Raw genomic sequence first — 13,243 nt, 5'->3', positions numbered from 1 at the left:
CTGTTTTCAGTTTGCACTTCCAACAGCTCTCAGGACAGGACAAACATTTTTTGAGCTGGAGGGTGCAGGAAAAAGTCTTAATGATGCACGCTACGAGATGTTCCACTCCGGCAAGATTTGGGCCAATTCTTTCCAACTATATGAAACTGCAAACAAGTCCTGATTCTATTTCTCAGGTGGTTATTAGGTACTAAAGCCCTGAAGGCCAATCTGCTTTACAGCGTCCCAGACTCTGGGTGACCTGTGAAATGCATTCAAATGCTCAAGTAGAAAAGAACAGCAGACCTTGTTATTCATTACTTCCTGTACAGTATAAGAATCCAAGGCACTGGTCGAGGCGATCAAGAATGTGAGGCTAGAGCAGAAAAAGCAGCCACAGGGGACAGTCGCTAGCGAGCCTTGCAAGGGCAAATGTTCATCTGTTTCCCGCTAATTAAGGGGAGGGGAGAATGCAGTCTAATGGGTGATACAAATCACCCTTATCCTTCCACTGCACAGCCAAGTATTGGAATAATACTCAACATTAGGTCAACAGAAATTATTCCGCCTCATTACATATTCACCATTACATCACCAGGGTGGAAGAGTTCCTCTGTGTACTGTGCAACAAAATCATAAACCTGCTTCTTTATAAATGTGTTTATGATTCTGTTACATGTAGTGCACAGATGAAAATCATCCCCGATCTATGAGCTAAAGGATGCCTTGGATCTTAACATGAATAATTTACAACAACGATTGCAAATAGAAAGAGCCTTGATTCCTTTAATCCTGGATTAAAGTTTTAATTAAAGGAACTAACAGGATTATAATCAAGGTGTGATGTAGATGACTGATTTTATAATTCACACTGGGTACATTGCCTGCAGCTGATGTTGTTATTTTGTAACTTGGTGATTTTTTTATTAGTGCCCTTCAATGTGAGGGATGTCAGTGCTGTGGAATGGGACACTTTTCCACTTCTTCCAATTGTCAATATCCAGTGTTCCCTGGTTAGACGCAGCTTTGGCTAATTGCTGTGTGGATCGTGTCCAACACTGTCTCATTCAGCACTCCCAAGTGTCTGGGGTAGCAAGAGTTAGGTGCAGGTAAAGCTGTCTCCTCATTGCCCCACCCTCCAGGAACGAGGTGTTAGATGCCAAGTAAAGCTCTTCCACTCTGTCCCAACAATATGTGTCAGTCCCAATCTCAGACCAACACACACTACTGTATTGGTCTAAATTTTCTATTCCATATACAACTGCCCTTATAGCCGCACTGTTAGATTATCCATTTGCTCTGAGTTAGACGTAGTTTTACATTGTGCACCCAGGCCCACTAGTAACTGGGATAGGACTACTACTACAACAACAACAATTTCTTGCATTCTTATAGCACCTTTAATACAGAAAAACTTCCCCATGTGCTTCAGAGAAGAATTATTGAAAGAAAATGGTCACCAAGCCAAAGAGGCAAATATTATGAGGGGCAGCCAAAAGCTTGGTCAAAGAGGTGGGTTGAATGGAGGATCTGAAAGAACAAAAGGGAGTCGGAGAGGGTGAGGGGTTTAGGATCAGAATTCATGAGTTGGCCTTAGCTGGCTGAAGACACAGTTGTAATGGTTGAGCGAAGGGAGGAGAGATGTCCATGAGGACAGTATCAGAGGACCAGCGAATTCTGGGGAGCGGGGGATCATATTCCAATTTCATTTCAGAGGGCCCGAATAACAGCCTTGAGAGAAGTTAACCTATGAAGTTGCTTTCCTTCAGGTACACATTTAGTCTGTCTGGATATGGTGCTGTTGGAGAGAGAGACTGACTCAGTCTTAGCTGGATTTGAAAGCAGGTCACAGAGATGGCAGCAGAGAGTGCTAACCCACTGTGGCGCTGCTGTTATTTCTGAAGTTAACAATTACCGTCCACAAAGTTGTTTCTATGCAACATCCCATTAATGCAGCAGAGCACCTGATCCCCACCACTGAACCACCGAGCTCACTCAGACACCAACAGCAGCACTGTATTTTCCTACCTTACTGAACAGTACAGGCAATATTGATTAAGCAGTAGGATGTGCAGTGTGTGTGAATGAGAGGAGTCATTCTCTGTCAGAATTGCAAACTAAATTGACTTTCTAGACATCAGGGACACCTTAAAATGGAATTAGTGTACAGCAACCCACTTCCTATTATACATGATTCTACCTATTATCATGTGAAGAATAACTAGATTTATTATTATATTATGTATCATTTGACAGAATGTTACAGGAATAATACTGGTAATTTAAAGTGTCACCTACATGAGTGATAACTGCTTGTAGTTAGACAGTTCTTTGGGGATTGTAGTCAGCTGGTTTCCTTCCAAGTATCTGTAAAACAGAACAACAGCAGTCAATGGTGATGAGAGCATGCAAAAGTGAGATAAGCGCTCCCTAATAGAACGGAATTGTTACCTCCATTAGGAGAGGTGTTCAATGCATTTGGAACAAAACTATTAAACAGAGAGAGAGAAAGGTCATAGACCATGTAGGAATACCCCATACAATGATCAGAACATTTGTTGCCATCCCATGGTAGCTTACAGAAGCTTAAATTAGAAATTTGAACAGACCCTTTTGTGAATTATTTTTAAGAGGTGAGTGCAGGTCTACCAGTCTGGAGGGTTGCAGCAATTACCCCTTTGCCAACCCCCCTCACGATGTAGAGGAGGTGGGCTGGACAGGGAGTATTACAATCGAGTAAAAGTGCTGCCTTTGAAGAAGTTGCGACTACCCAGATATCTTTGGAAAGGACAGCCAATGAATTATTTGGGGGAGTGGGGGGCAGTACAGGGGTGGAGAACTGCCACATGTGGACGCATTACTGAAAATATACTCTTTTGTGATCCCTCCTTGCAGTATTTTTTCCAACTAGAACTTAGGAAAAGGACACTTGCTGTATCAGTGAGGCATTGCAATTTCTAAAAGGCTCCATGTTACTGGAACCATTTAGTGGAGTATCACTGAGTTGTCTTCTGTCTGAGACCTTGCGTCCTTTGGATAGTAGAGTCAAATTTAAACCTCTTTCAATGTTTCTCACACATTACACGAAAGTCGAAAATCCGGAATCTCTATTACAACTAAGCTAGCTATAACCCTTCATTGTGTAAACTGTTTACTTTTCTGAAATTTCAGCCTTTAGAATGACTCCATAACTCATGTAAAGTTATGTGATGAAGTAATACTGCCCTGGCCTTTCAAAACAGAAGACCAGGGACTTTCCTTTCATCTGTCCGAGTTGGATTAAAACCCGACTCCCAGAGGTGGAAAGGCAGTGCTGTAACGCGAGCGTGACACTGAGACCCTTCTCAGGAACCTGAATACAATCCTCAACAGCTGTTTGTTAAGCCTAAAAATGAGCATTCATCAAAGTAATTCAGAACACAACCTGCATGCCCAAAGAACTGGTGACTAATCGGTCAGGACAAGATTTAAGGCCCAGATTCAGAGCTGAGGATGACAAGTTCACACTGAATGTCCTAAGGTATTCATAGCTGCTTTAAACAGGAGAAGATAACAATTCAGAAGGAAAAAAGAAAGCATGGACAGGATATTGCCACCCTCAGCGATTAGGAGTTCTGTACGTGCAAGATGGGGGTGTGTTTGGGGTTTAGTTGGTGCCCCTCCTGGGTGACTCAGGAGGTTGAGGGGAGTGACAATGGAAGCATAAGAGTTGCGGAGTGGTGCGGCGATAAGGATAGCTGGTGTGAGAAATGTAAATATCTCACTGGTAGAGTATGAGAGGTGATTGTTCTTCATATGTTATCCTTGACAGGATGTGATGGTAGGCTATCTAACCATGGAGGCATCATAGGCTCCTGTTCACACCTAATATCCACAAGTTAGCGCGTTTCAGCACTGCTCACTGGATAGTGATCAGGGTCAGGAACTCCGGCTATTGCTGTTTCCCTCTGACCCAAGCTAACGATAGATAACTCAGCACGGACCACAGATTGAACTTGGGTCTTTCTGGTCTGCATGACTCAGGACCATCCTTGTCAGTGCAGTTACCCACCAAACTGAGAATGGGAGGTAAAGGGAATTTTAACTGGGTACAGTAGCATAATGGTTAGGTTACTGCACTAGTAATCCAGAGGCCTGGACTGATCTAGAGACAGGAGTTCAAATTCCACCGTGTCATCTAGGGAATTTAAATTCAGTCAATTAAATAAATCTAGAATAAAAAGCTAGTATCAGTAATAATGACCATGAAACTATGAGATTATCGGTTCACGAATGCCCTTTAGGAAAGGAAATTTGCCGTCCTTACCCTGTCAAGTCTATATGTGACTCCAGACCCACAGCAATGTCGTCGAGTCTTAACTGCCTTTTTCTCGAGGTCAATTAGGGATGGGCAATAAATGCTAGCCTTGCAAGCGACACCCACATCCCAGGAATTAATTTTTAAAAACCTGTATCTAAAATCTGTATTGGACACCCAAGGGTGTCAAATTCCATTCTTCTTTGCTCTGATGTGTACCATGGAGCCTCGGAGCAGCATATAAAGTTCAAATCCATGTTCCCATTAATTTGACGATCTCAAGCAGCAAGCACGAGCAGATCCAAAGTGTTCTGATTTTGGATTCATCCAGTAATGAGTCAACAGCACTAAGAACAGCCCTTCCCAAAATTCAAACAGGACAAGCCAGCAATTGGAGGTGTAAATAGGGTTGAGCAGTTTGAGCTTCTTGGACAGGGCTGTCAGGACTCAGGGCTGCATGCAGTCTGGGCAACTCCGATCTTACCAATTGTGGGCCCACCCTGAGAATGTATGTTGGGGCTTTCATCATCATAGTCAGTCCCTCGGAGTTGAGGATAAGAACATAAGAAATAGGAGCAGGAGTCGTAAGAAACCTTTGGCACTGTTGCCAAATTAAGTTAATTTAAGGGTTAAGTCATGGCAGGAGAGCCCAGACCTGTGTCATGCTCCTCCTGTGCCATGTGGGAAATCAGGGACACTTCCAGTGTCCCTGACTACTATGTGTGCGGGAAGTGTATCCAGCTGCAGCTCCTGTCAGACCGCATTGCGGCACTGGAGCTGTGCATGGATTCACTCTGGAGCATCCACGATGCTGAGTATGTCATGAATAGCACGTTTAGTGAGCTGGTCACGCCGCAGGTAAAGGTTACACAGGTAGATAGGGAATGGGTGACCATCAGGCAGAGCAGGAGTAGGAAGTTAGTGCAGGAGTCACCTGCGGTTATCTCCTCCAGAACAGATATACTACTTTGGATACTGTTGGAGGAGATGGCTCAGCCAAGTTCATGGAACCATGGGTGGCTCTGCTGCACAGGAGGGCAGGAAAAAGAGTGGGAGAGCTATAGTGGTAGGAGATTCTATTGTAAGGGGAATAGATAGGTGTTTCTGCGGCCGCAATTGAGACTGCAGGATGGTATATTGCCTCCCTGGTGCAAGGGTCAAGGATGTCTCGGAGAGGCTGCAGGGCATTCTGGAGGGGGAGGGTTAACAGCCAGTTGTCGTGGTGCATATAGGTACCAACGATTTAGGTAAAAAAACGGGATGAGGTCCTACAAGCTGAATTTAGGGAGCTAGGAGTTAAATTAAAAAGTAGGGCCACAAAGGTAGTAATCTCAGGATTGCTACAAGTGCCACATGCTAGTCAGAGTAGAAATAGCAGGATAGTTAAGATGAATACATGGCTTGAGGAATGGTGCAAGAGGGCGGGTTTCAAATTCATGCGACATTGGAACTGGTTCTGGGGGAGGTGGAACCAATACAAAATGGACGGTCTGCACCTGGGCAGCACAGGAACCTATGTCCTAGGAGGAGTGTTTGTGCTGTTGGGGAGGATATAAACTAATATGGCAGGGAGATGGGAATCTATGCAGGGAGACAGAGGGAAGTAAAATGGGGGCAGAAGCAAAAGATAGAAAGGAGATAAGGAAAAGTGGAGGGCAGAGAAATCAAGGTTAAAAATCAAAAAGGGCCATATTACAACATAATTCTAAAAGGACAAAGAGTGTTAAAAAAAAACAAGCCTGAAGGCTCTGTGCCTCAATGAGAGGGGCATTCGTACTAAGGTGGATGAATTAACTGCGCAGATAGCTGTTAACGGATATGATGTAATTGGTATTACGGAGACATGACTCCAGGGTGAGCAAGGTTGAGAACTCAACATCCAGGGGTATTCAATATTCAGGAAGGATAGACAGAAAGGAAAAGGAGATGGGGTAGCGTTACTGGTTAAAGAGGAGATTAACGCAATAGTAAGGAAGGACATTAGCTTGGATGATGCTGAATCTGTATGGGTAGAGCTGCGGAACACCAATGGGCAGAAAACGTTCGTGGGAGTTGTGTACAGACCACCAAACAGTAGCAGTGAGGTTGGGGATGGCATCAAACAGGAAATTAGGGATGCGTGCAATAAAGGTACAGCAGTTATCATGGGTGACTTTAATCTACATATAGATTGAGCTAACCAAACTGGTAGCAGTACGGTGGAGGAGGATTTCCTGGAATGTATTAGGGGTGGTTTTCTAGACCAATGTGTCGAGGAACCAACTGGAGAGCTGGCCATCCTAGACTGAGTGTTGTGTAATAGAAACATAGAAAATAGGTGCAGGAATAGACCATTCGGCCCTTCGAGCCTGCACCACCATTCAATAAGATCATGGCTGATCATTCACCTCAGTACCCCTTTCCTGCTTTCTCTCCATACCCCTTGATTCCTTTAGCCATCAGGGCCATATCTAACTCCCTCTTGAATATATACAATGAACTGGCATCAACAACTCTCTGCGGTAGGGAATTCCACAGATTAACAACTCTCTGAGTGAAGAAGTTTCTCTTCATCTCAGTCCTAAATGGCTTATCGCTTATCCTTAGACTATGTCCCCTGGTTCTGGACTTCCCCAACATCGGAAACATTCTTCCTGCATCTAACCTGTCCAGTCCCATCAGAATTTTATATGTTTCAATAATGGATCAACTAATAAGAATCTCCAGTTAAAAAATGAGATCCCCTCTCATCCTTCTAAACTCCAGTGAATACAGGCCCAGTCAATCCAGTCTCTCCTCATATGTCAGTCCTGCCATCCCGGGAATCAGTCTGGTGAACATTCGCTGCACTCCCTCAATAGCAAGAACGTCCTTCCTCAGATTAGGAGACCAAAACTGAACACAATATTCCAGGTAAGGCCTCACGAAGGCTCTGTGCAACTGCAGTAAGACCTCCCTGCTCCTATACTCAAATCCCCTAGCTATGAAGGCCAACATACCATTTGCCTTCTTCACCGCCTGCTGTAACTGCATGCCAGCTTTCAATGACTGATGTACCATGACACCCAGGTCTTGTTGCACCTCCGCTTTTCCTAATCTGCCACCATTCAGATAATATTCTGCCTTCGTGTTTTTGCCACCAAAGTGGATAACCTCACATTTATTCACATTATACTGCATCTGCCATTCGTTTGCCCACTCACCTAATCTGTCCCTGCAGCCTTTTAATGTCCTCCTCACAACTCACACCGCCACCCAGCTTAGTGTCATCCGTAAACTTGGAGATATTACACTCAATTCCCTCATCCAAATCATTAATGTATATTGTAAATAGCTGGGGTCCCAGCACTGAGCCCTCTGGCACCCCACTAGTCACTGCCTGCCATTCTGAAAAGGACCCGTTTATCCCGACTCTCTGCTTCCTGTTTGCCAACCAGTTCTCCATCCACGTCAGTACATTACCCCCAATACCATGTGTTTTAATTTTGCACACCAATCTCTTGTGTGGGACCTTGTCAAAAGCCTTTTGAAAGTCCAAATACACCACATCCACCGGTTCTCCCTTGTCCACTTTACCAGTTAAATCCTCAAAAAATTGTAGAAGATTTGTCAAGCAGGATTTCCCTTTCATAAATCCATGCTGACTCGGACAAATCCCGTCACTGCTTTCCAAATGTGCTGCTATTTCATCTTTAATCATTGATTCCAACATTTTCCCCACTATTGATGTCAGGCTAACCAATCTATAATTACCCACCTTCTCTCTCCCTCCCTTGTTAAAAAGTGGTGTTACATTAGTTATCCTCCAGTCCATAGGAACTGATCCAGAGTCGATAGACTGTTGGAAAATGATCACCTATGCATCCACTATTTCTAGGACTACTTCCTGGGATGCAGACTATCAGGCCCCGGGGATTTATCGGCCTTCAATCCCATCAATTTCCCTACACAATTTCCCACCTAATAAGGATTTCCTTCGGTTCCTCATTCTCACTAGACGCTTGGTCGCTTAGTATTTCCGAAAGGTAATGAGAGAGGATTAATAGCAATCTTCCCCTTGGGGAAGAGTGACCACAATATGTTAGAATTCATCATTAAGATGGAGACTGACACAGTTAATTCAGAGACTGGGGTTCTGAACTTAAGGAAAGGTAACTTCGATGGTATGAGATGTGAATTGGCTAGGATAGACTGGCGAATGATACTTAAAGGGTTGATGGTGGATAGGCAATGGCAGACATTTAAAGATCACATGGATGAACTTCAACAATTGTACATCCCTGTCTGGCGTAAAAATAAAATGGGGAAGGTGGCTCAACTGTGGCTAACAAGGGAAATTAGGGATAGTGTTAAATCCAAGGAAGAGGCATATAAATTGGCCAGAAAAAGCAGCAAACCTGAGGACTGGGAGAAATTTAGAATTCAGCAGAGGAGGCCAAAGGGTTTAATTAGGAGGGGTAAAATAGAGTATGAGAGTAAGCATGCAGGGAACATAAAAACTGACTGCAAAAGCTTCTATAGATATGTGAAGAGAAAAAGATTAGTGAAGACAAATGTAGGTCCCTTGCAGTCAGAATCAGGTGAATTTACAATGGGGAACAAAGAAATGGCAGGCCAATTGAACACATGCTTTGGTTCTGTCTTCATGAAGGAAAACACAAATAACCTTCCGGAAAGTCTAGGGGCTCAAGGGTCTAGCGAGAAGGAGGAACTGAAGGAAATCCTTATTAGTCAGGAAATTGTGTTAGGGAAATTGATGGGATTGAAGGCCGATAAATCCCCAAGCCTGATAGTCTGCATCCCAGAGTACTTAAGGAAGTGGCCCTAGAAATAGTGGATGCATTGGTGGTCATTTTCCAATATTCTATAGACTCTAGATCAGTTCCTATGGATTGGAAGGCAGTTAATGACACTTTTTAAAAAAGAAGTGAGGGGGAAAACAGGGAATTATAGACTAGTTAGCCTGACATCGGTAGTGGGGAAAATGTTGGAATCAATTATTAAAGATGTAATAACAGCGCATTTGGAAAGAAGTGACAGGATCAGTCCAAGTCAGCATGGATTTATGAAAGGGAAATCATGCTTGACAAATCTTCTAGAATTTTTTGAGGATGTAACTAGTAGAGTGGACAAGGGAGAACCAGTGGATGTGGTGTATTTGGACTTTCAAAAGGCTTTTGACAAGATCCCACACAAGAGATTAGTGTGCAAAATTAAAGCACATGGTATTGGGGGTAATGTATTGATGTGGATAGAGAACTGGTTGGCAAACAGGAAGCAAAGAGTAGGAATAAATAGGTCCTTTTCAGAATGGCAGGCGGTGACTAGTGGAGTACTGCAGGGTTCAGTGCTGGGACCTCAGCTATTTACAATATACATTAATGATTTAGACGAAGGAATTGAATGTAGTAGCTCCAAGTTTGAAGATGACACTAAGCTGGGTAACAGTGTGAACTGTGAGGAGGATGCTAAGAGGCTGCGGGGTGACTTGGACAGGATAGGTGAGTGGGCAAATGCATGGTAGATGCAGTATAATGTAGATAAGTGTGAGGTTATCCACTTTGGTGGCAAAAACATGAAGGCAGAATATTATCTGAATGGTGACAGATTTGGAAAAGGGGAGGTGCATTGAGACCTGGGTGTCATGGTACATCAGTCATTGAAAGTTGGCATGCAGGTACAGCAGGCGGTGAAGAAGGCAAACAGCATATTGGCCTTCATAGCAAGAGGATTTGAGTATCGGAACAGGGAGGTCTTACTGCAGTTGTACAGGGCCCTGGTGAGGCCACAACTTGAGAATATTGTGTACAGTTTTGGTCTCCTAATCTGAGGAAGGACATTCTTGCTATTGAGGGAGTGCAGCAAAGGCTCACCAGACGGATTCCCGGGATGGCAGGACTGACATACGAAGAAAGACTGGATCGACTAGGCTTATATTCACTGGAATTTAGAAGAATGAGGGAGGATATCATCGAAACATATAAAATTCTGACAGGATTGGACAGGTTAGATGCAGGAAGAATGTTCCTGATGTTGGGGATGTCCAGAACCAGTTGTCACACTCTAAGGATAAGGGGTAAGCCATTTAGGACCGAGATGAGGAGAATTGTGAACCTATGCAATTCTCAACCACAGAAAGTTGTTGAGGCCAGGTTGTTACATGTATTCAAAAGGGAGTTAGATGTGGCCCTTACATCTAAAGGGATCAAGGGGTATGGAGAGAAAGCAAGAATGGGGTACTGAAGTTGCATGATCAGCCATGATCATATTGAATGGTGGTGCAGGCTCGAAGAGCCAAATGGCCTGCTCCTGCACCTATTTTCTATGTTTCTATTTGGCCCCTTGAGCCTGTTCCGCCATTTAATAAGATCATGGCTGGTCTGATCATGAACTCAGTTCCACTTCCCTGCCCGCTCCCCATAACCTTATTGCTCAAAAATCTGTCCATCTCCACCTTAAATATATTCAATGACCCAGCCTCCACAGCTCTCTGGGGCAGAGAATTCCACAGATTTACAACCCTCAGAGAAGAAATTCCTCCTCATCTCAGTTTAAATGGGTGATCCCTTATTCTGAGACTATGCCCCCTAGTTTTAGTTATCCTATGTGGAAATATCTTCTCTGCATCCACCTTGTCGAGCCCCTTCGTTATCTTATATGTTTCGATAAGATCACCTAGACTTATTTTTCTGAACTCCAATGAGTATAGGCCCAACCTGCTCAATTTTTCTTCATAAGTCAACCCTCTCATTTCTGGAATCAACCTAGTGAACCTTCTCTGAATTTTCTCCAATGCAAGTATATCCTTCCTTAAATACGGAGACCAAAACTGCATGCAGTATTTTAGTTGTGGCCTCACCAATACCCTGTACAGTTGTAGCAGGACTTCTTGATAAAATGCAGCATCCCCACTGACACCTGGGAGACCCTGACCAAAGACTGCCCTAAGTGGAGGAATAGCATCCAGGAGGACACTGAGGCACCTCGAGTCTCGTGGCCGAGAGCATGCAGAAAGCAAGCACAGGCAGCGGAAGGAGCGCGCGGAAAACCAGACTCCCTACCCACCCTTTCCTTCAACGACTGTCATACCTGTGGCAGAGCCTGTAATTCCCGTATTAGACTGTTCAGTCACCTAGAAACTCATTTTTCGAGTGGAAGCAAGTCTTCCTCGATTTCGAGGGACTGCCAATGATGCTGATGATCTCTGCTTTTATACTCCATCCCCCTTGCAATAAAAGCCAACATTCCATTTGCCTTCCTAATTATTTGCTGTATCAACATACTAACTTTTTGTGTTTCGTGCACAAGGACCCCCAGGTCCATCTGTACTGCAGCACTTTGCAATTTTTCTCCATTTAAATTATAATTTACTTTTCTATTTTTTCTGCCAAGGTGGATAACCTCACATTTTCCCACATTATACTCCATCTGCCAAATTTTTGCCCACTCACTTAGCCTGTCTATATTCCTTTGCAGATTTCTTGCATCCTCCTCACAATTTGCACTCTCACCCATCAGCAAACTTGGCTACATTACACTCAGTCCCTTCATCCAAGTCATTAATATAGATTGTAAATAGTTGATCTCTGCAGCACCCCACTAGTTACTGTTTGCCAACTAGGCTTGCTTCCACTCAAAGTGAGTTCTCAGGTGACTGAGGAGTCCAATGCGGGACCTACAGTCTGTCACAAGTGGGGCAGACCATGGTTGAAGGAAAGGGCGGGTGGGAAGCCTGGGTTGACACACGCTACTCCCGCTATCTATGCTTGGTCTCTGCTTGTTCTCGGCGATGAGACTCGAGGTGCTCAGCATCCTCCCGGATGCTCTTTTTGCATTATGGGCGGTCGTGGGCCGGGGATTCCCAGGAGTCGGTGGGGATGTTGCACTTTATCAAGGAAACATAGAAAAATAGAAAATAGGTGAAGGAGTAGGCCATTCGGCCCTTCGAGTTTGCACCACCATTCAATAAGATCATGGCTGATCATCACCTCAGTACATCTTTAAAGAGGCTTTGAGGGTGTCCTTGAAGCATTTCCTCTGCCCATCTGGGGCTCGCTTGCCATGTCGAGGCTCCGTGTAGAGCGCTTGCTTTGTGATTCTCGTGTTGGGCATGCGGAACATGCGGAGCTGATCGAGCGTGGTCAATGGTTGGGGCTTTATTCTGCATTTAACACAGGCTTTTCCTGACCTGGATGAAAGACTTACATTTCTATAGCACCTTTCACAACCTCAGGTCATTCCAAAGTGCTTTACATCCAATTAAGTACTTTTGAATTGTGGTCACTGTTGTAATATAGGAAACACAGTTGCCAATTTATACATAGCAAGCTCCCATAAACAGCACTGCGATATTGACCAGGTAATCTGTTTTAGTGATGTTGGTTGAGGGATAAATATTGACCAGGACATTGGGGAGACATCTGAAAGGCGGCATCTCTAACAGTGCAGCACTCTCTCAGTACTGGAATGTCAGCCTGGATTTTGTGCTAAGCCTCTGGAGTGGAGCTTGAACCCATGACTTTCTGACTCAGAGGCGAGAGTGATACCACTGGGCCACGGCTGACATAGGGCTGACACTGATGCGGCGAAGGGGTAAAGAGACAATATATAAAAATGTGTTCACACATCTTTCCAGCGTACAAATAAATGAAGTCCAAAATTATAAATTTAAGATTATGAAACAGCACAAGTGATTAAAACAAACCCACACAGAGATACTACGAAGAAACAAAGCACCGCCCGACACTCGTACTCACATCTCAGTTGCATCTTTGGGAATGCCTTTGGGTAAGGTGCGGAAGCCTCTGTTACTGCACCGTACCACCGTGTCAACACAGTTGCAGAGTTCAGGACAGCGAGGGCCTGGCAGGCAGCTGCTCTCGTTGTTATCCACTGAAAGGTAGAGAGCGAGGATAATTTACCACATTCAGCAGACTGGGCCCCTGTTCATCATCCGGGATAAGCCTGCACTCCCACCCGCTTCTCCCT

General features: G+C 44.3%; 1 protein-coding gene across 2 annotated transcripts in view; it reads right to left on the bottom strand.

The window, feature by feature from the left end:
• Positions 1-13,243, bottom strand: part of LOC139263049 (slit homolog 3 protein-like) — a 625,025-nt gene that overhangs the window by 92,820 nt on the left and 518,962 nt on the right. For both annotated transcript variants that reach the window (XM_070878558.1, XM_070878557.1), the window contains 2 exons: positions 13,012-13,147; positions 2,278-2,346 (listed from right to left, as the gene is read on the bottom strand). In XM_070878558.1, coding sequence (XP_070734659.1) covers positions 2,278-2,346; positions 13,012-13,147 — 205 coding nt within the window. The remainder of the gene's footprint in view (positions 1-2,277; positions 2,347-13,011; positions 13,148-13,243) is intronic.

This window comes from Pristiophorus japonicus, chromosome 4 (assembly GCF_044704955.1).
Source record: "Pristiophorus japonicus isolate sPriJap1 chromosome 4, sPriJap1.hap1, whole genome shotgun sequence".
Taxonomy (NCBI): Eukaryota; Metazoa; Chordata; class Chondrichthyes; family Pristiophoridae; genus Pristiophorus; species Pristiophorus japonicus.
The sequence above is the reverse complement of the archived record's forward strand: the minus strand, read 5'-3'. Positions and strand labels throughout refer to the sequence as shown.